This window comes from Melospiza georgiana, chromosome 5, assembly GCF_028018845.1.
Source record: "Melospiza georgiana isolate bMelGeo1 chromosome 5, bMelGeo1.pri, whole genome shotgun sequence".
Taxonomy (NCBI): domain Eukaryota; kingdom Metazoa; phylum Chordata; class Aves; order Passeriformes; family Passerellidae; genus Melospiza; species Melospiza georgiana.
Window position 1 is genome coordinate 68,532,364 of NC_080434.1, and position 25,162 is coordinate 68,557,525.

General features: G+C 57.5%; 2 protein-coding genes across 3 annotated transcripts; one reads left to right on the forward strand and one right to left on the reverse strand.

Moving 5' to 3' along the window:
* The first annotated feature begins 102 nt into the window (after positions 1-102).
* Positions 103-7,352, forward strand: HTRA2 (HtrA serine peptidase 2). The gene is made up of 8 exons (XM_058024307.1): positions 103-763; positions 1,709-1,913; positions 3,294-3,488; positions 3,605-3,637; positions 3,970-4,078; positions 4,455-4,524; positions 6,719-6,814; positions 7,022-7,352. The coding sequence occupies exons 1-8, from the start codon at positions 405-407 to the stop codon at positions 7,185-7,187; spliced, it is 1,233 nt and encodes a 410-aa protein (XP_057880290.1). The 5' UTR covers positions 103-404; the 3' UTR covers positions 7,188-7,352.
* Positions 7,353-9,359: 2,007 nt separating this feature from the next.
* Positions 9,360-24,063, reverse strand: LOXL3 (lysyl oxidase like 3). 2 transcript variants are annotated; one of them, XM_058024510.1, is made up of 13 exons: positions 23,754-24,063; positions 22,702-22,865; positions 21,859-22,070; positions 18,642-18,867; positions 17,659-17,839; positions 14,071-14,225; positions 13,225-13,398; positions 12,559-12,721; positions 11,599-11,842; positions 10,693-10,808; positions 10,452-10,588; positions 10,012-10,123; positions 9,360-9,848 (listed from the first exon to the last, which is right to left on the reverse strand). In XM_058024510.1, exons 1-13 carry the CDS (start codon positions 24,061-24,063, stop codon positions 9,775-9,777), a joined length of 2,268 nt encoding a protein of 755 aa, XP_057880493.1. In that variant the 3' UTR covers positions 9,360-9,774. The 2 variants fall into 2 exon arrangements, with proteins under 2 accessions (XP_057880493.1, XP_057880494.1); XM_058024511.1 differs by lacking the exons at positions 13,225-13,398; positions 14,071-14,225; positions 17,659-17,839; ... (2 more) ...; positions 22,702-22,865; positions 23,754-24,063 and adding an exon at positions 12,923-13,073.
* Positions 24,064-25,162: the final 1,099 nt, after the last annotated feature.

The following is a 25,162-nucleotide window of genomic DNA, read 5'->3' on the forward strand; positions in this document are numbered from 1 at the left end:
CATCTTGCCCGCGGCCGCGCGCCTGGCCCGCGCAGGGCACGCTGGGAACGCGCCGCCTTCCTGGTCCTCACCTCGCCGCCGCAGCACTCTCGCCCCGATCGCGGCCCTTGGCGGCTCCGGTGGACTCGGTGAGCGGCTCTGCCAATGGGGCTGCCCTGCTCCGCTGTTGCACCGGTTGTCGGTGCATCTCGCTGATGGCAAAGCCGTAGCTCCCAGCGGGACTACAACTCCCGGCGTGCCCCGCGGCAGAACGCGCTTCCGGCAGGCCCCGTCTCGGAACTACAGCTCCCGGCGTGCTCCGCGGCGGAGGACGGCTTCGTGTGGACCCCGCCTCAGGACTACAACTCCCGCAGTGCCCCGCGGCTCGGGCCCGCCCCGGCGGGGCGCGGTTTCCGTTCGGCAGCATGGCGGCAGCGGTGCGGAGGCTGCGGATCCGGTGTATCCCGGTGCCACCGGGTGTACAGCGCTGGTGCCGAGCGCTGACCAGGACCGCTGAGCCACCAGCACCCCCTCCACCCCCTCCTCCTTCCCACCCCCCGCCGCCATCCGCCTGGGGCCGGTCTCTGGCGGCGGCGGTGGGCGCCGGGGCGGCGGCGCTGGTGCTGCTGTGGGCCCGGGAGCGCCGCCGGTCCCCGCTGAGCGCCGCCGTGCCCGCCCCGCCGCCCGCCCCGCCGCCTACCTCACCCCGCGCCGCCTTCAACTTCATCGCTGACGTGGTGGAGAAAACGGCGCCCGCGCTGGTCTACGTGGAGATCGTGGGCAGGTACCGGCACCGGGGGATTCCCGGGAGGGATTTCCCTCCTCCCGGTGCAATGCAGCCCCGGCCGCTCCTGAACCGTCTCGGAGGGATCCCGCCAGTGCGACACGCGGCTGGCACACGCCGCTGCCGCTTCCATGTCCTGCGGGGCCGTGTGGCGGAGCTGCGTTCCAGGCTGCCTCGTTGTTCTGCCTGCGAGCAGCCCTTGGTGTTTATTTCCCTTTGTGGTCTCTAATTTTCTCACCATCCAATGCCTGCGGTCTCTCGGAGCAGCTCTGCAGCAGCTCTGCCCTCCAGCTGGGTGGCTGCTGCTTCCAGCTTGGTGTCACCTGTGTGCAGTGTCACCCTCTCTGTCTCTCAATGTGAGGAGGCATCAGCTGGTGCTGCTCCTTCTCTGGGTTCCTGACCCGCTGGGCTTTGGCCTTGCTGCTCCATCCCATTTTCCATTCATTTCAGAAATTTGCATTTTCCTATGCCCTTTGTACCGTGGCAGAGGTTTCTTAAGTAAAAAGCTTTAAAATTCCACACATAATTCTACAGGCTAAACTTTAAATGCTTAATTCATATCGCTAACTCAAGTGAACTGCAAAAATCTCTATTTCAACTTCACCTGACTACCAGCAGAGGTTGGGGTGATTAACCGGGGCCCTGAGTTGTGAGTCCATTCCTGCTATCAGGGAAGGTTTGTGTTGCCTCTCAGGTGTTTGTTACCTGCTCCAAGTTAGGCTCTGTGTGTCCCTGCACAGGTCACAGGCCCTCCTGCTCCCACGTTCTTCTGTTCCTGGTGGGATTGAACCTTTGTGGCTGTGCATGAGCGCTGCATTCCTGCTACATTCATGCACATTCCCCTATTTCTGCAGACTGTTGGGACAGGGAAGAATTCCCCATTTTGCTGCTCCCTGCTGCCTCCCAACCCTGTCCCTGCCACTCCTGACCGTGCTCTCCTTTCAGACATCCCTTCCTGGGCCGGGAGGTGCCCATCTCCAACGGTTCAGGCTTCGTGGTGTCCCCGGACGGGCTGATTGTCACCAATGCCCACGTGGTGGCCAACCGGCGGCGCGTGCGGGTGAAGCTGGCCAGCGGTGACATGTACGACGCCGTGGTGCAGGACGTGGACCAGGTGGCCGACATTGCCACCATCAAGATCAAGCCCAAGGTGTGTGTGGTGTCCTGGTGGCCAGGAAGAGGGGATGTTCTGTCTGTCTGTTCTGCCTGTCCTGCTTTATTGGTAGTGCCAATATTGTGTCTCAGAATTTGTGTCGGTCAGAGTGACTCTGAGATATGTACAAACTTCTTTTCCCAGCCTGGTAGTTGAAGACAGAGTCAGAATTCTTCTGTTTTCATTCTCAGGGTTGTTTATTATTTCTGATCTATAACATTCTTTCTCTGACCTGCTGAGGTCTGTCTGGCAGGTTGGGTTGAGGCACACTGGTGTTATCTTTTTATACTAAAATCTACCTGTACAGTATTTACCATAACTTCCCAATACCTATCACCTATGTTAGACAGTGAGCTTCTACTCTAAGCCAATCCAAAAGTGCCACCATCACAGCAGAAGATGGAGAAAGAAGGAGAAGAAGGAGAAAGGCTGGACATGCCCAGATTCCTCCATCTTGCCTCCTGAACCCTATGCTAAAAACTCCAAAAATCTGTTTTTCACCCTGTGACAAACTGTTATTCTACTTAGACTTTCTTGATTTGTAATTCTTCATATTAAAGTTGGTAATTTACTCCTTGGGTAAAAATCAAAGGCACAGGGGTCTTGGGCTCTGTGCCAAGGTCTCTGAGCCCCCTGGGCAGAGCCTGGAGCCCTCCAGGGATTCAGAGGAATTTTCTGGGTTCCAACAGGGATGTGCCTTGGCTTGTCTGGCCACTGCTGCTGAACCAAATAGCGGCACTGTGGTTTTACCCCTGAGCCACTTTTGGCCAGCTGGATGTGTGGTGTTTCACCCCAGAGATACTTTTGGCCGGCTGGATGTTGCAGCTGAGCACATGGATACAAGTCCAGACCTGCCAGGGCTCTGGTGGGGTGGGATGGAGCTTCCTCTCATAGAGGATCTGCTCCTCAGGTTTCCCTCTGCCAGAGAAGCTTTAGGTGATAGTGAAGGAAAGGAGTCGGTTCTGATGGAGGGTTTGGATCCAGAGCTTTATTCTGGCCCACAGGCCTCTGAATCCAACAACTCCTCCAACAGAACTCCTGGAGTGCGTGGTTGCCCTTTTACCCGAGGGAGGGGAGGAGGGAAGGGATAGGGAGCCACCAACCAGGTACACAGAAGGAGGTCTCAAGGGACAAAGGACACTTGCATGGCTCAATGCCCCCCGGGTGTAGAGGGCATCCTTTGAATCTACCCAATCACTCCATGCCCTTCTGGAATGCCAGGATTGACAGACAGTGCTGGGCAGGGGTCAGGGTGGGGAAAGGAGGGATGATTGACACAGCTGGCAGGGAATCTTTGAGGGAGACACTGGGGTTCTGGGGTAAACCATGAAATCACACCACACCGCTCTGTCCTTCTGACCATCTCCCTGCCCACAGCACCCGCTGCCCACGCTGCCCCTGGGCCGCTCGGCCGAGGTGAGGCAGGGCGAGTTCGTGGTGGCCATGGGCAGCCCCTTTGCCCTGCAGAACACCATCACCTCGGGCATCGTCAGCTCGGCGCAGCGCGGCAGCCGCGAGCTGGGCCTGGCCGCCTCCGACATGGAGTACATCCAGACTGACGCTGCCATCGACGTAAGGGACACGGGGACATCGTGGGGACATGGGGGGTCTGGCTGGTCACCCTGGGATCGGCCTCAGGATGGAGCTTTCATGGTCTGCTCACACTCTGTCTCTCTCTTCTGCTGCAGTTTGGGAACTCTGGGGGCCCCCTCGTCAACCTGGTGAGTGCTGCTGCTTGTCACCTTGCTGGCTGGGGCAGGGATGTGCTGAGTGCCCCTTGCTCTGTGCTCCTCTGTGGGTGCTGGGAGGCTTCCTGGAGGGAGGAGGGAGAGCATGAGAGCCCTGTGCAGTGTCTGAGGCAGCTGGAGCTGGTGGGGCTTTGGTGGAGATCCTGTAGATCCTGTAGCCTCAGCCTCTGGGTTGTGCTCAGCCTGGGCAGGGGTGGGCACAGAGGCAGGACCCCAGGCTGGTGCAGTAGTTCCCCTGCTCCCCACAGTGATCCAGGCTGGGTCACTGCTGGCATCCCTGGGATCCCAAAGCCCTTTCCCTGCAGGATGGCGAGGTGATTGGTGTGAACACCATGAAGGTGACGTCGGGCATCTCCTTTGCCATCCCCTCGGACCGGCTGCGGAAGTTCCTGCAGAAGGAGGAGCAGCGCAAGAGTGAGTGGGGCCCTCCCTGCCCGGGCTCTGGGGGAGGAGGGTGAGAGAGGGAAACTTTGGGCTCTGCACTCTTCTTCCTGAGAAGAGTAGGAGAAGTTTTTGGGGCCTCATCTGGTGCCACAGGAAAGCTGTGCTGCTGTTGCCTTGCCTGGTTCTCCTGTGGCACTGGGGAGGGACATTCTCTGTCAAAAATCAGACAAACCACAGTGCAAAATGCAACACCTGGAATGCTCCCGCTGGTGCTGGGAACTGGACTGAGCTGTTGCAGGGATTTGGAATGGCTCTGGATGCTGCCTGCCCTCCGGGCTCAGCCCAGCACTGTTGTGAGCACATCTCTGTTTCCAGCCATGCCATTCCATGTCCTTTCCCTCCACAGGCTCTTGGTTTGGCAATGCAGAGTCCAAGCGCCGGTACATCGGGGTGATGATGCTGACCCTCACTCCCAGGTACCTGTCCTGAGCTCAGGGGTCAGTCCTGTTGGGGCAGGGATGGGATGGGATCTTCCCAACTCACTGAGGATGCCTGGTTTTAGCAGGATTGTCTCCACAGCTTAAGCTTTCACTCTCAAATTTCTTTGTGCTTGCGTTGGGGTTAGAATGTTGGCTGGCTCGTGGGTAAATTGGAAACTTGCAAGTTTGTACACTGGTAGCAGACTCTGTGAGCAGATGAAAAATGCCCTCCCTCTCCACAGGAGGCTGGGGGTCAGGCTGTACTCCAAGGGAACAAGGGACAGGACTAGAGGAAGCTGCCTCCGGTTGTGCCAGGGGAGGTGAAGGTTGGATATTGGGAAAATCCCTCCTTGAAAGAGCTGCCCAGCCTTGGCATATCTGCCTGGGACAATGGTGTATCTCCATCCCTGGGGAGATTTAACAGCTGTGTGGATGTGGCACTTGGGGACATGGCCAGTGGTGGCCATGGCAGAGCTGGGAGAGTGGTTGGACTTGATCTTAAAAAGTCTTTTCCAACCCAAACAATTCTGTGAAGTGCCCATTCCAGCAAGCAGGACCTGTCCTCTCACCTCTGGGGAAAGGTCAACACCTGCTCTGGTTCTTTGGCTCTTGCAGCCACATTTGAGGGACCTTCAGCTGCCTTGTGGGGCTGGAGCTGTGCCATGCTGGGCAAACAAAACCTTTTGGGGCCGTGCTCTGCCTTCAGCTGCCTCGGGGGGGCTGGAGCTGTGCCATGCTGGGCAAACAAACACCTTTTGGGGCCGTGCTGCCCTCCTAAAGCTCCGGTGAGTTCCCCGTTGCCCAGCAGATGGTGCTGGTAGCCGGCAGAACCCGAGGGCTGTGGGAGGCCCCCCCAGCCTCCTCCTGCTTCCCTGGCCACGCTTGCAGGGCCAGCTCTGTGAGGAAGCAGCGTGAAATTCCTCGGACACGGCTCCGGGCACGCGGCTCCAGCTTCCACAGAGCCCCTGAGCCGATCCAGGGAGAGCAGCTGACTGCCAGCCTTGTTTGTGCCCAGCAGGAAGGGCTCCCAACAAGGCACTGCTGGCCTTGGAATCGTGTGACTGCCCTGAGCCTTTCCATCTGGAAACCTTTCCCTGGCTCAGGAAGGAGAAGCTCTGTGTTAGGCTCAGACCCTGTTGTTCTGTTTGTGGTGCCCAGGCCAGGTCAGAGGCAGTGGGCACAAAGATGTGTGAGAGTCCCCAAGAAATCTGTTTTTTTTACTGTGAGGAGGGTGCTCAGAGCCTGGCACACATTGCCTGGAGGGTCCTTGGAGATCCTCAAATCCCAGCTGGACACAGTGCAGAGCAGCCTGCCCTGACTGAGCCTGCTGGGGTCAGGTGAGATGAGCTTGAGAGGCCTCTTCCCACCTTTGCTGTGGGGATTGGGAAGGGATGGCAGCTTGCCCTGGGCTGTGGGACAGCACAGCTGAGTTCAGCACAGACCACAGGCACGTGGGGAGCCCTGAGTGGCTGAGCAGAGCTGGGCAGAGACTGAGTGTGTGGGTCTGCAGGGATTGGAGCTGATGCAGTGTTTGAGGGAAGAATGCTGTCACTGGAGACATCCAGCTGGAGTGTTGCATCCACTTCTGGATTTCATTCAAGATGGGTGAGGAGCAGTTGGGGAGAGTCCAAAGAGGAGCTGTGAGAGATTAAGAGTTTAAATTTGGTTTAGAAATCCAAAAATCTGTGGGAAAGTGTGAGAAACTGGGATTGTTTAGTCTCTAGGCTCAGGAGGAGGGCTCTGCTGACATGTCTGGCAGGAAGAGGGGCACAGCTTGTGTTGTGTATCCTGCTCAGCTAGGGCAGAGAAGTGAAACTGCAGCAGAGGAGGGGCAGGTCTGACCCCAGAGAGGGTGATGTGACATGAGGATGTGCATCACCACAGCTCTGATCCAGCTGGCAGCTGCTCCAGGGGTTTCCAGCTCCCCCTGGTGCCATTTGGATCCTCATCCTCTCGTTTTGACAGGAGGATGGTGATGTTTGGGGCTGGCAGCTGTGGCTCAGCAGGATGCAGGGACACAGGAGGGGAGGTTCTGTGCCTGTCCCTAACCCTGTGCAGCTGCAGGGACACAGGAGGGGAGGTTCTGTGCCTGTCCCTAACCCTGTGCATTTGCAGGGAGTGGGGTGGGAGCCCTCCTCTCCCTCCAGCTCTGCCTCCAGCTCCATCCCTGATGCTGCTGTTCTCTCTGCAGCATCCTGGCAGAGCTGAAGCTGCGTGACCCCACCTTCCCTGACATCTCCTACGGCGTGCTGATCCACAAGGTGATCATTGGCTCCCCAGCACACCAGTAAGTGCTGCCCTGTGCCTGAGGGCTGCCTGAGGGAGCAGCTGTGGGATGGGTTTTGTTCCAGAGCAGCAGGGCTTGGGCTCTACAGCTGAGAGGGGGACCTCTCCCCAGGCTGGCTCTCTTGATGTAGAACCTCTGGTGCCACAGCTCCTGCTGCACTTGGAGGATGATGTGTCTGCTTCACCCTGTGTGTGCTTGTCCCCTCAGGGCAGGGCTGAAGGCCGGGGACGTGGTGCTGGAGATCAATGGGACAGTGTCACGGCGTGCTGAGGACGTGTACGAGGCGGTGAGGACGCAGCAGAGCCTGGCCCTGCTGGTGCGGCGAGGCTATGACACCCTGCTGCTGAGCGTCGTCCCCGAGGTCACCGAGTAGCAGAGACCACCCAGCTGGAGCTGAGGGCAGGACTGAGATGTGGCTGTGCTGGCCAGGCAGAGACAGAGCTTGTGCAAGGCTGGAAGGGGCCAGGAGAGGGGCCTGTGCTTGGGTGACTTGTGGTGCAGTCATTCCTCTCTGTACCCAAATAAAGCACTTTTCTAGCGGCCCCCAGGGCCGTGTCATCTCCTTCCCTGGTGGAGGCTGGGCTATGTGGGACCTTCATCCTCCTGTCAGTCCCCTCGAGGCAGCTGGGGAGGAGCTTGCTGTGCCTCTAGGGTCCTTATCAGTGTTCATGGTGTTCTGCCACCTCCTTGGAACCCACCTGGGCTGAGATCTGACTCCTCTGTGTATCTGGCAGGCAGCTGGATTGTGTGGCCCCTGTGTGGGTGAGAGCAGCCCTGGAGCAGGTCTGGGACCAGCATTACCTCCCTGGAGTGCAGCAGTGCTGGTATGCCATGGCCATCTGGTCACATCCCTTCTGCTGGGAGCTCTGCATCTGCTCCAAGCCCTGTATCCACATCCCCTCACATCTGTGCAGCAGCCTTCCAGGCCATGGTAAATTTGTGTCAATGCTGGACTCGTGATGGCTGAGGTGACATCTCCTGGCCCTGATACCTGGGAGGGCTGAGGCCCTGATGTCCATCCAGGAGGGCTCAGGACGGCCCTCATGTCCAGAGGGCCTGAGTTTGGGAGCCACAGCCGGGGCCGGGGCTCTGTCTGTCCCGCCCCCAGCTCGCTGTCAGTGCTGGAGCTCTGCTCCCACACACACCCGGCCCCTGGGGACAGCTGGCGGCCATCGGGGAAGGAGCAGCCCCGGCTGTTCCTCGCCTTCCTGGAAGAGCAGCGGCGAGGGCAGCCCGGAGCAGCGGAGGAATGCGGCTGTGGGGCCAGGCCCTGCCCGTGACGGCGCTCCCGAGCCCCGGCTCGGTGCTTTGGGGCCATGAAAGAAGCACAGTTCCTCAGGGTGCTGCGGCAAGGGGCGGCCCTGCCCTGAGAACAGCGCTTCTTTCAGCAGCCCCGGCCCCGCCGGAGGAATTCGTTGCCCCGGCCAGCGCCGCCGGCCGGGGGGAAATGGCGGCGTGTCTGGCATAGCTGCTCGGCTGGGCTGACCGCAGCGTTCCGGGGCCGGGCCAAGGCCTGCCCCCTCCTCCTCCCGGCTGAGGGCAGTGGGGCAGGGCCGGTGGGGTCAGAGCAGCCAGCTGAGGGGGGAGAGCTGGGATGGAGCTCCCTGGGCCCTCGTGTCACATCCCAGTATCTCCAAAGGCCCGGCGGGCTGTGCTCCCACATGAGCCGAGGCAGCCCCGCTCTGCTGTGGGACCTCGTTCTTGTGGCTCACGGTCCTATGGACCCCAATCCTCAGGGGTCACAGTCCCAGGGATTCCCTGTGGACCCCAATCCTCAGGGGTCACAGCCCCAGGGATTCCCTGTGGACCCCAATCCTCAGGGGTCACAGTCCCAGGGATTTTCTGTGGACCCCAATCCCCAAGGGTCACAGCCCCAGGGATTCCCTGTGGACCCAATCCTGAGGGGTCACAGACTCAGGGATTCCCTGTGGACCCCAATTCCCAAGGGTCACAGCCCCAGGGATTCCCTGTGGACCCCAATCCTCAGGGGTCACAGCCCCAGGGATTCCCTGTGGACCCCAATCCTCAGGGGTCACAGCCCCAGGGATTCCCTGTGGACCCCAATCCTCAGGGGTCACAGCCCCAGGGATTTCCTGTGGACCCCAATTCCCAAGGGTCACAGTCCCAGGATGGGATTTCTGCTCGGTAACATTCACCATGGATCTGGTGAGGTGGAACCAGCTCTTCCCCACATCCCTGCTCCTCAGTTCCTTCCCACACGGTGCTGTGGGGCTGCTGCTCCTTTCACCCACCTGGGCTTCCCCCAGAGGAGGGTGAGGAGGGTGCTGGGGGCTGCTGTGGGGCCAGGGCTGTGTGGATGAGGCATACCCTGTGTGGATACAGGGACCAGGGGACGCTCCCACACTGCGCCAGGGTGACCAGCCCTGCAGAATGAACTGTGCCACCTGCTCCTCATCCCAGCCCAGAGACGTGCCAGCAACCATTGGGAAATAGAACTTACAACTTTATAGAGGAAATAAAATTACAACTGAGAGGTGGGGTAGGAGCCACCCCTGGGCAGCACTGTGGGCAGAGACACCTGCACCATCTCCGGGGGGACCAGGGGCTCCTGGGGCCCTGTGTGGGTGGTGGGCTCTGAGGCCAGCTGAGGGGGTGAGCTGGAGGAACCAGGGCTGAAGGGAGTTGGGGTGCAGCTGGTTTGGGAGGGATGCAGGACCTCCCGGATTGTACCCATGTGCCGCAGCCCAGGGGATGTGGGCACGCTCTTCTGGCCAGTGGTTGGGGTGGCAGCCCCAGGCTGGGAGGTGCAGGTGTTGGTGCCTCCAGCACCAGCCCCACCAAGGTGGGCAAGGGCAGCCGGTGGCGAGTCCTGGGCAGTCCCCGGCAGGACACAGTGGCAGCAGCACTGGGCATCAGGCCTCCCTGCCGTTCTTCCAGCAGCTTCCTCCCAGCAGTATGGGGTGAGGGAGGGAGATGCCTGTCTCCCCAGGGCCGGGGCTCTATGAAATCTGGTTGTTGAGCTGACCTGGGTACTGCTCAAACCGCTTGTTGGCCTCCTCGCTGAGCGCATCTCCTGCGGGCAGAGGGCAAGGGCTGTCAGCTCTGGTGCAGTGCATCCCCCAGCCAGCACCTTCCACTGTAGGTGCTCCCAGCAGCACCATCCTCATCCTCATGGCTTCCTGCAGCCCTGTCACTGCCCTCCACCCTCACCCCCGTGCCATGCCCCAGGCCATTACCAATGTGGCAGCTGTGCACCCAGATGCGGTGCCCGTCGTACTTGCAGTTGCATTTCATGGCATTGTTGGTGAAGTCACTTTCTGCCACCTCGAAGTTGGGGTTGATCACGACCTGTGGGGCACCGACAGTGAGAGCCCTGCCCCTGCCTCACAGGATGTGTCTCCCCAGCTGTGGTGGGTGTGCTGGAGAGCTCGAAAGAGCCAGTGGCTGCTGATGTGGTGGGGTGGCCCTGTCCCTGTGCACCATGTGCCCATAAGCAGTGATGCTCAGAGTCAGAAAACCCATGTGGCAGCATGTCTGAGTCTGTGGGCACAAGGACAGGCAGTGCCAGCACACACACTGAGCTCCAGTGGGAGAAAGGGATGGGTGGCTGGAGCATGTGAAAGGCTGAGGTGCAGGGAGGGGGGCAGGAGGGGCTGAGGAGGGTCAGGTGCAGCACCTGCAGGATGTAATTGCCTGGCTTGACATCGGTGATGTCGATCCACTGGCAGTCGATGTCGTGCCGGTACAGATCCCAACAGCCCACGGTGATGCCCTGCTCCCCAAAGTTGGCACACTCGTACCTCTTGGCCACGTCTGCAGGCAGGAGGAGACACAGCTGGTCTCTGCTGAGACCCCCAGCCTGGCCCCACCATGGGGACACAGGCAGGGACAATGCGGCAGGGCCCCATGTCACCCACCTTCCTCGCACTCCGTGTCCTCCAGGCAGAAGCTGGCCTTGTGTCCCTCGGCCACCTTGGTGCCGTTGGGGGTCAGGATGTCGTAGTGGGTGAAGATGTCCATGCTGTGGTAGTGCCTGTGGGAGTGAGCCAGCACCTGCTGCAGACTGCCCTGCCCTGCATCAGCCCCCTGCTGCCAGCAATGTCCCCACAGCCCCTGCTCTGAGGTGGCAGCACTGTGAGGATGGGTAAAGCTCTGTCCTACCCTGGAAGGGGACACAGCTGTCCCCAGCCAGCTGGCCCACACAAGCAGAAGGCTCAGCGGCAGGGCACAGCCTGCATTCCTGTCCCTGCTCTCTGGAGACCCCAGCCCCAACACTGCTCATCCATGAACAGCCCCTAAGCCAAACCAGACAAAACTGGACGCTGAGCACCAGATTTGGGCTCTGCAGTGTCACCCTCACCCAGTGTGGAGGGATAGAATGTAAGAGAATAGTGCAGAAGGTAATTTCACACCTGGGGAGTTGCAGCTGTACTAATGACCAAAGATTAGGAATAGGCCTGCCCTTAATAGGCCACAGCTGTGTCCAATAAGAAGATGAGTGCTACAAAAGAGTGGGTTAGCTGGGTGAGGAGAGAAATGGAGTTTGTTGGTTGTGCTGTGAAGAAGAAGGAGTCAGTGCTGTGAGGAGTTGCCCATGAGAAATCACCAAGAAGGTATGGGACGTTTGAAATAAAATGACAACAACCCGGTGTCACCTTCATCCATCATCACCCCCTTTCAGTGTTATACTTGCACAGTGTCCCTTTCCTTCAGCGTCACCCCTGCCCAGCACCCTCCTCACGCAGCCCATTGCAGCAGCACCACCCTCTCCCCTCCCTGACCCCCAGCCCTGTCTGTCCCTCCCTGCCATGCCCCACACGCACCGGTGGCACTCGTGCCAGACCCAGGAGTGGCGGCCGGCCTTGGGGCGGAAGTCGGCGCGGCCGCGGTTGTGGATCTGCGAGGAGAAGCGGAGCAGGCGGCGGTGGCCGTAGGGCCAGTTGGCCAGGCGGGCCGAGCTGGCCAGGCAGTTCTCCTCAGCAGCACAGTACAGCATGTGCAGCGGCCTGTCCTCGATGTACGCCGTCTCCTGCACCAGCGGCGCGTGCAGCAGCAGGTCCGAGGCGGCTGGGGACAGGCGGCTGCTCAGGGACGGGCCCTGCTCTCGGCAGGGATGGGGCAGTGCCCAGGGCTGAGCCAGCCAGGGGGCAAATGTGCCCTCTGCATTGGCTGGGCATTGGCTGACCCCTGACCTTCAGCTGCAAACCCCACTGAGCACAGCTCCTGGCACCGCAACACTGGTGTCTACAGAGCCCACTGCCCACAGAGCCCAGTGCTCAGAGTCTATACCTGCAGACCCTACTGCCTGCAGACCCCACTGCTCAGAGTCCACGCCCGCAGACCCCACCACCCACAGACCCCAGTGGTCAGACCCCACTGCCTGCAGACCCCAGTGTTCAGAATCCATACCTGCAGAGCCCACTGCCTGCAGACCCCAGTGTTCAGAATCCATACCTGCAGAGCCCACTGCCTGCAGACCCCAGTGCTCAGAGTCCATGCCCGCAGACCCCACCACCCACAGACCCCAGTGGTCAGAATCCATATCTGCAGACCCCACTGTCCACAAAGCCCACTACCCACAGACCCCACTGCCCACAGACCCCAGTGTTCAGAATCCATATCTGTAGACCCCACTGCTCACAAACCCCACCACCCACAGACCCCACTGCCTGCAGACCCCACAGCTCAGAATCCATACCTGCAGACCCCAGTGCCCACAGCCCCTCTCTGCAGAATGTCCACACACAGACAGGCCCCCCGCAGCCCCCATTCCCTCAGCTCACTCTCGGAGCAGATGACGCCCGCAGCGAAGCGCGTGCCCGTGTTCCTGCAGCTCAGGCTGGCGCCGTGGTGCTGGCAGTGGCTCAGGGACATCTCGTGGCCGGCGCACTTCACCCCGCTCATGACCATCTCTGTCACGTTGCTGGCGTCCCAGTACCACGTCTCCTGGCGAGGGGGTGAGTCAGGGTGGGTGCCAGGGCTGGTGGCTGGATTGCCCAGGATCACTTATACCCAGGCTGCAGCCAAGCCCCCCACCACAGCTGCCCACAGGGGTCCGTGTCCCTCTGTCCCCATCTGTCCCCATGGTCATTTGGGAAGTGCTGGCCTCACCAGGGCGTCACCAGGGCCCTCCTCTCTGGCACCTACCGTCACAGCATGCAGGGAGTAGCCCAGGCCGAGCTGACGACAGGCCACCATGGCCTCCTTGGTGGTCCAGCCATCGCTGCAGACCGTGCCCCACTTACTGCCTCGCTTCACCTCCACGCGGCCCTCAAACTCTGTCCTCCCGCCGGCCAGGCGGATCTGCGGGGAAACCCTGGGGCCGTGAGCGGGCATCCCACGCTGTGCCACCTCCTGTGTCCCCTCCATCCCCGTCCATCCCTGTCCCCAGCCCCGTGAGCAGTGGTGGTGGCTGCTGCTGCCCTGGCCAAGCTGGTGCTGGCACCTACTTGTAAGCCGTGGTTAGCGAATCCCAGCCCCAGCTGGCGACAGGCCACCATCGCCTCGAGGGTGCCCCAGCCTTCTCCGCACACCAGACCCCAGCGGGGCTGGTCCCCGTCGCCAGCCCCCACCGCCACCTCGACCCGCCCCTCGAAGCGGCTCCGGCCCCCGCTCAGCCGAATCTGCGGAGAAAGGCGGTGGCAGCATCATCACCGTCACAGGCGATGCTCCCCCTGCATGCAGGGCTGTCCCCAGCCCCTGTCCCAGGCTGTGCTGCAGTGCCTGCACTCAGGGGACTGAGCAGAGCCAAGCACAGCTTTAGTTGCCAGCTTGGTGGATTTGGGGACAACAAATAGCTTGTGAGTTTGGGAATTGTCTCACCAGCTCAGGGAAAACAGTTCACTTTGAAATGGCACCATTTCAGAAATGACAGGTGTGAGAGAATTAAAGATCATTAAAAAAAGCTCAAAGTGGATGAAACAATGGGCCAGGGCAAACAGGAACAAGTGGCTTCATTTGCTTGTTTCATCACAGGTAAAAAAAAAAAATCTCTCTTGGTTATCCCATAGTGATTTTTTTTTTCTGGTGTTTCTGCTGGGGAGTGGGCACAGGCTGGCAGCAGGAAAAGCAGCAGGGAGCAGCACCCACAGAGCACCCAGAGCCTCCCCTCCACCCTCTCTCCCACAGGGATTCCCACCCACAAAACCCCTGATCTCCCAGGACAGGGTGAAAAGTGTGGGGTGCAGAGGAGGAGAGATGGGGTTCCCATGGGTCTGTGGGCCTTTCCCAGCCCCCCACTCTGAGACCCCACTGCTGGGAGCCCCCCGGAGCCAGCAGCCCCCCGTGGTGCGCACCAGGTTCTCGTAGCCCATGTAGGGGATGTTGCAGCGAACAGCAGCGTCCTCTGTGTGCTTGCAGTCCTCCTGGGTGATGTTCCTGAAGGGACAGTTCCACAGGGACTTCTCGGTGCCCCGGCACTGCACCTCGTTCAGGTGGATGGGGCCTGTCCCTGCAGGACGACAGCAGAAATCAGGGCCCTGTCACACAGAGATGCTCAGGGCTGTTGGCACGTTTCTCTTCCCAGAGAAAAGCAAGGCACAATTCTTCCCAAGGATTTCTGAGATTCACATTCTCTGAACCTCAGAGAAAGGGAAAACACAATTCTTAGCACTTGCTGTGCTTGTGTTGTGACAAAGTAGAAGGCAATATGGAGATTGTTTACCCAAAGTGATGATGTTTTGTTTCCTTGGCCTATCAGGGCCAGCTCTGTGTGTGTGTGTGTGTGTGTGTGTGTGTGTGTGTTGGGACTGTTGGGTGACAGTCACGAGATTCTGTGCAGTGTGAGCAGGTGTGTGCAGAGTAAGTGCTTGGCAGATTCAGTTTAGATGAAATGTATATAATATAGTATAATAAAGTAATTCATTAGCCTTCTGATATCCGTGGAGTCAGATGCCTCATTCTCTCTCCCCTTTGATTTCCAATACAGCCAACACTGCGCTCTCTTTTTGGCATGTCTGAGGGGGTTGGACACTCCAGCTTGGGGCAGTGTGGTTGAGTGGCTGTGGTCCCATTGGGATGCTCCATCTGCATCCCAGTGCTCACAGGACACCCCAGCCAAGCAAAGCCTGGATAAATGCCTCATCCTCAGCTCCAGGAGGAGATGCCTGGTGCTGTAGCAGCCACAGGGCCTGCAAGGCCTCCCTGGCAGTCAGTTGCCTAAGATAAGAAATGCTTAGTCATGATGACTGGACCAAAAGAAGCCCCTCTTTGACCTTCAGATCCTTGTTATCTCTCTGTAAGACAACAGGTCACTTTCACCTCAACTCTTGCTATTGGACTGTTTCCCAAAACCCTACACCCTATAGAAACCCCCATTTCTGCACTGTTCAGCGGAAGAGCTGTCACTGTCACCCTTTGCATAATAAAGACACCTCTGTGGAACTGTGTCACATTCACATTTTCTGAAAAATCCATTCACCCAGGATTTTTCTCCTGGGAAGCTTAGAAGCCTCAGAGAAAAAGGAAAACAATAAATATCTGATTTGCTTCTCCTGTGTTGTGTTCACATGTGGAATGTGTTTACCACAGGTGATTGTTTCATTGGATTTCTGGTGTGAGTGTTTTGACTTATTGGCCAATCAGGGCCAAGCTCTGTGGGGACTCTGGAGAGAGTCACAAGTTTTCATTATTATCTTTTTAGCCTTCTGTAAGTATCCTTTCTGTATTCTTTAGTATAGTTTAGTTTAGTATTCTTTAATGTAGTATTTTAAAATAATAAATTAGCCTTCTGAGGACACGGAGTCAGATTCATTGTTCCTCCGTGTTACCTTGATTTTTTAAAATTTTCTAAGCCTTCTGATGGTAACAAACTTTCTCACACACTTTCTGTAAATAACTTATTGTTTTGCATTCTTTTATAGAAGAAAAGAAATTTAATAAACTGTTAGTTTGTCCACTGTCATTGCAGAAGTGGCACTTTCACCCTCCAATCCACTGTCACTTTTAGAAATCTGTAAATATTAGAGTCAGAAAATAAACTTCCCTTTTTTACCTTAAAAACAAGGGTATGCATGTCACGAAATAACACAAGCACTGTCTGTCAGTCCTGGAATTCCAGAAGGGCATTGAGTGATTGGCAGAATTCAAAAGATGCCTCCACCCCTGGAGGACATTGGGCCATCCAGGTGTCCTTTGTCCCTTAAGACTACCCCCCTTACCTGGTTGGTGGCTCCCTACCCCTTCCCTCCCCTTCTCCCCAGGGTTAAAAGGAACAGCAACTACGTGGTTCAGGGAGCTCTGCTGGAGCTGTTGCTGGATTCAGAGGCCTGTGGGCCAGGAATAATGCTCTGGATCCAAACCCTCCATCAGAACCGACTCCTTTCCTTCACCATCACCTAAAGCTTCTCTGCAGAGGGAAACCTGAGCTCCTGCATGTCTGGACTTGCCTCCAAGCACCCACTACAACATCCAGACAGCCAAAGGTGTCTCTGAGGTGAAATCACCACACTTGCTGCCTTTTGGTCAAGCAGCAAGGGCCAGACAAGCCCAGGCACGTCCTGTTCCGGCTATATTGGTAATTATTCCAATAGTGGAGCTTAGCAAGTGTCAGGACCCAGCACATCCCTCTGGCTGTCCTGAGCAGCTAAGACCCCTGCCAGGGGTCTCAGGGACCCTGGCACAGAGCCCAAAACACCTGTGGTTTTGATTATGACCCGTGGAGCAAATTACCAACCTTGTATGAAGATGAGCAAGCCACAACAGTTTAAGTAGAATATTAGTGAAGTTATCACTAATAAAGTGGAAAAGTAGATATTAGGGTTTTTAGTATGGGGGTTCAGGAGGCAAGATGGAGGGAGCTGGGTGTGTCCAGCCTTTCTCCTTCTTCTTCTTGGTCTCCATCTTCTGCTGTGATGTTGGCACTTACAGATTGGTTTAGAGTAGAAGCTCGCTGTCTAACACAGGTGATAGGTATTGGGAAGTAATTGTAAACATTGCATACGTAGTTTTTAGTATAAACACATAACACTGCCCCGGGGGCAGGCAGAGTGCCTGGAACTGCCTTGCTGAGCTGACCTCGGCAGGGCAGGAGAAAATTTTTTATAAATAAGAAACAATAAACAACCTTGAGACCAAGAAATGAAGAGCCCTGACTCCTTCTTCAAGTGCCAGGCTGGGAAAAGAGACTTTCTAACTTTTCTCGTGGTCACTCTGTCCAGCTAGAGATCCCGACAAGCAAGACTTTGCTATCCAGACACCTACAGCAGCTGGGGTTTGTTGTGGTGTGCTGTAATGTCCCATTTTGGCCTTCCAGGTCATTCCCCCAGGTGTGCCTATGCCTCTCTCCCTTCCCCCTTGCCCCCATGCTGAGTGAGTCCTGTCAATCAGACTTAACATTCCAGCAAGGCGTCGTGTGGTTGGTCAAGTTCAAAGGATGCCCCTATGCCCAGAGGTCATTGGCCTGTCTGGGTGTCATCTTCCCCTGAGACCCTGCCCCTCTCACCTGGTTGGTGGCCCAACTGTACCTCCCCTCCCCTGTCCCTGAGCTTAAAAAGGTGATCAGACCATGTGGCTGGTTGTTCTGTTGGAGCAGTTCCTCACGTTCAGACCTCTGTAACCATGGAATAAACCTCTGGACATTAAACCCTCCAGCAGAATCCTCTCCTTTTTCTCTTCACCATCGCCTGAAGCTATTCCTCCTGAGGTAAACGGGGTTCCTAACAAGCCTGGACTTGTTCAGTGCCCAGCTGCAACCACCAGCAAGCCAAGGTATCTCTGGGGTGATACACCGCAGTTGCTGCCTTTGGCCCAGCAGCGAGGGTCAGACTGGCCCAGGCACAATCTAACTGGTAATATTGGGAGCCTTTTTCCAATGGGGGTTGGAGAGCCCCCAAGAACCCCATGCTGTAATAAATCAACCCCTGTACTCTGCCCATCAGGCTCACCTTGTCCCATGCGTGCCCCGGTGAGGGCCTCCTTGGCGCTGCCGAAGCCCAGCTCGCGGCACACCACGCTGGCCGACTGCAGGTTCCAGCGGTCGTCGCAGATGGTGCCCCACTCGCTGCTCCTGAGCACCTCCACGCGGCCCTCGCCCACCCTGGCGCCGCCCTTCAGCCGGATCCGGGGCTGTGGGAGCAGGGACAGGGCTGGGACAGTGTGGGGTGGCACACACAGCGCTGCGATGTGCAGGGACAGGACACCGTCCCCACCTCCTGCTCCGGAGCTGGTCACCTGTCAGCACCCAGGACATCCCTCTGGCTGTCCTGAGCAGCCAAGACCCCTGCCAGGGGGCTCAGAGACCCTGGCACAGAGCCCAAAATGCCCCTGTGGGTTTGATTATGACCCATGGAGCAAGTTACCAACCTTAGATGAAGATCTGCAAACCATGACAAATTAAGTAGAATGATAGTGAATTTATCACAAGGTGAAAAAGTAGATTTTGGGGGTTTAGATGGAGGGATCTGGGCGTGTCCAGCCCTTCTCCTTCTTCTGCTTAGCCTCCATCTTCTGCTGTGATTGGTTTAGAGTAGAAGCTCACTGTCTAACATAGGTGATAGGTATTGGGAAGTAGTTGTAAACATTATATGTAGTTTTTAGTATAAAGAGATAATACTGCCCCAAGGGCAGAATGCCTTGGACTGTCTTGCTAAGTGGACTTTGGCAGGACAGGAGAAAGAATTTTATAGATAAGAAACAATAAACAACCTTGAGACTGAGAAATGAAGAGCCCTGACTCCTTCTTCAAGAGCCAGGCTGGGAAAAGAGACTTTCTAACTTTTCTTGGGGTCACTCTGACAAGCTAAAGATCCCAACAGTCACCCAGCAACCCGCACACCTGCAGAGCCCAGAGTACAGAACCTGGCCCAAAGTGGGGCACTGTCCTGCTGTGGGCCACCACAGAACTCGTCGCCATCCCTGCAGGGCTCACCTGGCCCTGCTGCTGCTGCTGCTGGCGCTGTTTCTTCTTGTGGGCACTGCCAGTGTTGAAGAGGGGCCCTGGCACGCAGCTGACCACGGCGGGCATGCCGGATCCGCAGGCTCCTGAGGAGTTGCCCCGGTAGAACTCGAAGGAGCACATGGACAGGTGCACCTCTGTCCCCGTGCAGGACACCGAGTGCAGGCGGTAGTTGAGCTGCTGCCGCTCTGTGAAGAGCCTGAGAGGGGAGAGGAGCCCTGAGGCACGGCCAGAGTGACCAGTGGCAGTGGAGGTGTCACCAGCCACCCTGCCTGCAGCTGCATGCGCTGGCTGTGCCCCTTGCCCTGTCCCCAGGGTGACACACGGCGCCTGCCAGGCAGCCACCCCTGGCCAGGTGCCTGTGCCACACCCCCAGCAGCACAGGGACACACGTGGGGACACTCCTGCCTCTGGCTCTCCATGGAACCATTTACCTCTTCTTGGGCCCTACGTCCTCCCTGCGCTTTTGTTTAGGCTGAGATTTGGAGGCCAGCCTGGAAAATAGAAAACAACCATCACAAAGCCTGGGATTTCAGGCTGTCACCTCTGCCCTCAGCAGTGACACAGGGAGCACAGCCTGTCCTGGCTTCACTGGAGGCTGAACTGGGCACCTTGGTACCCAGGAAAACTCGTGCGCATCCCCTTTGTGTCACACAGGGGTGCAACAGCATCATCTGCTGCCAGCAGTGTGACACAGCCACACTCCACAGCAATGATGCAGTTTCCTGCATGCATCCCACCAGGAAACTGCTGGATGCAGCCACATCCTGCTCTGCCTTGTCACAGACCAAAAGATCAAACACCAGCAGCCACATTTGATCAGTGGTTGTGTCTGTGTCCTCATCCAGACACCATGCCACCACTGTGCCATGTCCCCAAGGTGCAGGACACCCAGCAAGCAGCACAGGCAGCCCCAGGGTGCTTGCCCTGGGGCCATGGGGCATGGTGGGACTTGCTGCAGGCTGGCAAGGACTGCTGCCAGTGAGGGAAGCAGCCCTGGCACAGGCTGAGCCATGAGGGGAAGCTGCTCAGCACACACAAGGTGCCATCCCAACATCCTCAAATGCCTGTTTCCCTCAGGGAGGAAGGTGCTGAGCAGAGCCAAAACCCCAGAGCCCACAAGGAGTGAAGAGCAGAGTGACCCAAAGGAGGGCAGGGGACTGCCAGCCCCAGGGACCAGGCAGAGCCAAGCCTGGCCACTGTCCCTGCAGGCCAGCACAGGCTGGTGTCAGCTGCACAGGACACAGCACAGGGCTGGGATTCAGACAGCCAGAGGGCATCAGTGCCCACTCACACTCAGGAAACCACATCTGGATCCTGCACCTGGATCTGGGCTCCCAGGACAAGAAGATGCCATGTGTGTGGTGTGAGCCCCAGGGAGAGCAGCCAGACAGAGCCCTGGGAGGAGATGGGGGTGTGGGACTGTTCCAGTCCCTGAGCTGGGAGCTGTGAGGATCCTGGCTCCTCCAGCAGGAAGAGGAAAGAGGCATGACTGACAACAAAAGGTTCAGGCTCAGGGTAAGGAAAACCTTTTGCCCATGAGGGCTGTTCCATACTGGAGCAGAGACCGCAGGGCTGCAGAATTTCCATTCTTGGAAGGTTTCAAAAGCCAGCTGGATGAAATCCTGGGCTTAACCCACAGCTGGCTCTGCTCTACACAGGGAGTTGGACCAGGACTCCCAGAGGTCCCTTCCAGCCTGGATTATCCTTGTGCTTTCATATGACTGTGGCCGTGCAGCCCCAAACTGATCAGCCCCTACAAAAGTGTGGCTCTCAGGGGCCAGTTCCTGCCCAGGGCAGAGGGACAGGACTGCAGCCTCATGGAGACACAAAACATTTCCCCAGAGCTGCAGGGGAAGGGGCAGTCAGCACCAAACCAGCCAGGAAACAGCACATTGGAGCAACCAAAACCTTCAGGTGGGAGTTGAGGAAACCCATGGGATGACCCTGAATTCCCATCACCAGCTGCAGGAGCTGCCAAGGATGACTGCTGGGGACACAGACCTGGGAGTGTCACAGCACAGAGCTCACAGTGAGTGTGGGGCACATTCAGCACCAGGGAAGGTGGTGGGACTGGGGCTCAGGAAAGAGGTGCCATGCCCCAGCCCAGAGAGGATGGGCTCTGGCTCACTGTATTCACCAACAGATCCAGCAGCAGGGTTCAGGGATGGAGGGAAAAGGCAGCCAGACCATCCCCTGGGCCTGGCAGAAAGGCAGCAAGGATGAGGAGGCAGAGGATGAGTGGGCAGACCCCAAGCAGATGTGGCACTCAGGGCAGGAGCTGCCACACTGTGCCCATCAGCACTGCTGAGCACGGGCTCTGGTGCCCACACCAGCCCATCCTGCAGGGAATGGAGGGTGCACAGCCTTTCCAGCATCCCCAGTGCTGCTTTCTGCAGAAAGCAGCCCATTTCCACAGCCCTTCCTCCCCATCCACCAGGAGAGACAGCTCTGCTCCGAGGCCTCCTGCTGCCCTCCCAGGGTGCCAGGACTCCAGCCTGGTGTGCAGGACAGGGCTGCTGTGCCTGGAGCACGACCAGCCTGGAGAGAGATTGTCTCTTGTGGGGAATGGGGGACCCCAGCACGCCCAGGCAGGTGCTCTGGGGTGGGGATTGTCCCACAAACAACCCAAGCCTTCAGTCTGCTCCGTCCGGATCTGTTTGTGCCCAGATCCATTCTGACAGCAGAGACTGGTGGGGCTGGACAGCCCAGCTCTGCCATGGCTCAGCAGATGGGGCCCTGGCCCCTTACCTGCTGCCCAGCCTCGGGCCCTTGGTCCTGGCTGCTCTCCTCAGCCTCCTGTGGAGCATCACCAGCTCAGGGCACACACAGTGCCAGGCACAGCATGTCCCTGCCCCTTGTCAACCCACGGTGTGGCTGGAGCATCCCCTGATGGCTGCAAACCTCCCCTTGGGCTGGGGACAGCACTGCCAGGGAGCAAAAGCACTCCCCTTTGCTGTAGGGTGTGTGGTGGCCACCCCACGGCCCCCCAGCTTGGTTAGCAAGTGCCCAGATGTCCAGCTGGGGCTTGGACTGGTGAGCAGCAGGGTGGGAGGGATTTTAGGAGCCACAACACCCAAGAGCACAGCCTGTGCTGTGCCCCCAGCATTACCCCATGCCCCTGGCACCATCCCCATCCCTGCCTTGACACCCCAGCCCTGTGTGCTCCCTGCCGGCCTCACTCACTCACCTGTAGAAGTTCCTGTTGACTTTTTTCTCTGCCGGGAAGCCCATCATGCCACAGACCACGCGGCTGTTGTGGCTGTCCCAGCCCTGGTCGCAGATCTGTGCCCAGCTGTCCTTGTAGCGCACCTCCACGATGCCCTCCGTCACCGGCAGCTGCCGCCGCCCCCCGGACACCACCGGCCGCAGCCGCACCTCCTCCACGTGGCTCTGCTCGGTCTGCAGGGACGCGGTCAGCCCCGGGTCACCTCCCATCCCATCGCCCCTCCTCCGGCCAGCCCACTCCCAGGGAATCTCCAAGGATGAGGGAAAGGGGTCCCCAAGCATAGATGGGGCACAGGGACAGCCAGTCCTGCACTCCTGCTGGCCACATCTGATGGCCCTGGGCAGCCAAGGATGGAACTTCATACAGGGAGCTCATTGTCCCTTTGGGTCCCCAGGTGCATCTCCGGGGAGCACAGCCAGGAAAGCCAGTGCTGCTTTCCTGCAGCCCCAGGGAGAGCTCCCAGACTGCCCCACACACACCCAGGGTGCCCTGTGCCATCCCAGGGAGAGATCCCACACTGCCCCACACACACCCAGGGTGCCCTGTGCCATCCCAGAGAGAGATCCCAGACTGCCCCACACACACCCAGGGTGCCCTGTGGCATCCCAGGGAGAGATCCCAGACTGCCCCACACATGCCCAGGGTGCCCTGTGCCATCCCAGAGAGAGATCCCAGACTGCCCCACACACACCCAGGGTGCCCTGTGCCATCCCAGGGAAAGCTCCCAGACTGCCCCACACCCAGGGTGCTCTGTGGCATCCTGGATGTCACCAGCTGCTCTGGCCAGCTCAGCAGCCCCCTCACCTCGATGACATTGGAGTCCTTGAAGCCTGGGATGCGTTCATCCTTGCAGACCACACCTGCATCCTCCTCATGGCTGCAGTCGCTGTTCCCCCAGCCCCGGTGTTTGCAGTCCCCGATGCTCTTCTCGTTTCCTACACAGTTCACATTGTCCAGCCAGATCCGCCCTGCCAGACACAGCCTGGGGGTGAGGAGGGGCCAAGCATCCCCTGGGAGCAGGGAATGAGCCCTAGAGCATGGCCAGGGATCACACAGGTTACAGCAGCAGCTGTAGCACAAAGCTGAGGCCAGTGAAATGCCAGGAATGAAATTCTGTGTGACATTCACATTCCCTGAACGTGATTCCTTCACCCAGGGTTTTTCTCCTGGGAAGCTGAAAGGCAGCAAGAGAGGCCTCAGAGATAAGGAAAACAATTCTTATCTCATTTGCTTCTCCTGTGTCGTGCTCATGTGGAATGTGTTTGGAGATTGTTTACCCACAGGTGATTGTTTCATTGGATTCTGCTGTGAATTCTTTTGACTCATTGGCCAATTGGGGCCAAGCTGTGTCAGGACTCTGGAAAGAGTCACGAGTTTTCATTATTATCTTTTTAGCATTCAGTAAATATCCTTTCTGTGTTCCTTAGTAAAGTATAGTATTCTTTAATTTAATATAGTATAATAAAGTAATAAATTAGCCTTCTGATAACATGGAGTCAGATGCATCATCTCTCCCCTCATCAGGGCTGCCTGAACTTACAATACTTCTGGGTGGGGGTCTGCAGATGTGGAGCCTCCACCTCCCCAAGGGGCTTCACTGCCACACAGAAAGCTCCCACACGTGCACACCTGAGCACATGCGCACACCTGAGCACACAATCACTGCTGGGCACCCTGCAAACACAGACCCTACCCCTTGCAGAGATGCCAGGGCGATGCTGTGCCCACCACCCCTCTCTTACTGTGCACACCTGAGCACAAAATCACTGCCGGGCACTCTGCAAACACAGACCCTACCCCTTGCAGAGATGCCAGAGCTGTGCCAGGGGTTTCTGCGCCCACCACCCCTCTCTTACCGACTCCTTTGCCGTACTTGGCGCTGTGTGCCCAGCCGGTGGCAGCCACGAAGCCGAGCTGGCGGCACAGCACGTGCGCGTTGCCCAGCGTGAAGTCGTCGTCGCAGATGGTGCCCCACTCGTCGTTGTAGAAGACCTCCACGCGGCCCTCGTTGTGCTTGCGGGGGTACCCGGCCAGGCGGAACCTCAGCTGGGGCCCGGAGGGGTGTGTGGGGCCCGGGGAGGTGGGCTGGGCACTGCCCACCCACAGCCAGGCACTGCCCAGCAGCACCAGCAGCTCCGGCCATGCCCATGTGCCGCAGCCTCCCATGGCTGTGTGGCCCTGCAGGGACAGACAGGGTCAGGGATGTGCTGTGTGAAAAATGCGTGTATTTTATGATTGGCTTTTTGCAAATATTGAAATTAATATTATATGTGTTGTGTTAGAAAGTTATGCTGTGTTAATTCTCTTAAGTACTGTGTTAAATATAGTTTTAGGTTATGAAAATTGTTAAAATAGAAACGATGCTATGTAGGATACTTTTTTTAAAGAGAGGACTCGCAGCGAGATAGCAGCGACAGGACACCTAAATCTTTCAGAGAAAAAGAATTTATTGCCCTCTTATCAGAAGAAATGAACTTCCCACCTCGAAGGCGCTGTTAAGATTCAGAGGAAGAAGCTGACACTGACCAGACAGAATCCTGTATTTGAGTGGAATTTATGCATCATGTATGAGGTGTATGAATATGCAACAGGCTGTTGATTTTAAGGGTTAATCCTCTGTTAACATGGGTCCTTTTTCGGGCTTCTGCTGCCCAGATAAAGGTACCTGGACGTCCGTAACTCTTTGTATTTGTTGTCTAATATTGTCCTTATTCAAATTGTCCAAATGATTATTACTCTAATTGTATTACTATTTTTATAACCATTTTATTACTATTAAACTTTTAAAATTTTAAAAACAAGTGATTGGCGTTTTTCACAGCTGGAACACCAGCCCCCCCATCCATTCCCCCCATCCATCCCCTCCATCCATCCTCCTCATCCAGCCCCCCTGCCCAGTTCTGTGCTGGCCCCACCACCAGCACAGCTACGTGTGTTGGAGTGTTGGGGGTAGCACGGTTGGGACAGATGGAGATGAGAGATCTCTGCAGCCAGGTCAGGAACTTGGGGTTTATTGCAAAGGGCCTGGGAGCAGGGCCCTGCTGGGAGCTGCCAGCCACAGCTGGAGCAGGCCTGAGAGAAGAGAGGGGTAGGGAGGATGAGAGGGTAAGAGAGTAAGGGAATAAAAAAGGTAAGAGAGTAAAAGGGTAAGAGCATAAAAGGGTAAGAGAGTAAAAGCGTAAGAGAGCGAGGTTCCCATTACAATACAATAAATCTCCTTCTGTGTTGAATATTCTAATTCTAAGTAATTTAGTACAATATACAA

Coding starts and splice junctions, on each gene's coding strand:
- HTRA2 (XM_058024307.1), top strand. CDS start 405: ATGGCGGCAGCGGTGCGGAGGCTGCGGATCCGGTGTATCCCGGTGCCA. Junction 3,638..3,969: donor GGGGCCCCCTCGTCAACCTG/GTGAGTGCTGCT, acceptor CTTTCCCTGCAG/GATGGCGAGGTGATTGGTGT. Junction 4,079..4,454: donor GAAGGAGGAGCAGCGCAAGA/GTGAGTGGGGCC, acceptor TTCCCTCCACAG/GCTCTTGGTTTGGCAATGCA.
- LOXL3 (XM_058024510.1), bottom strand. CDS start 24,063: ATGGGAGGCTGCGGCACATGGGCATGGCCGGAGCTGCTGGTGCTGCTG. Junction 22,866..23,753: donor CAAGTACGGCAAAGGAGTCG/GTAAGAGAGGGG, acceptor TGTGTCTGGCAG/GGCGGATCTGGCTGGACAAT. Junction 10,589..10,692: donor GGACACGGAGTGCGAGGAAG/GTGGGTGACATG, acceptor TCCTGCCTGCAG/ACGTGGCCAAGAGGTACGAG.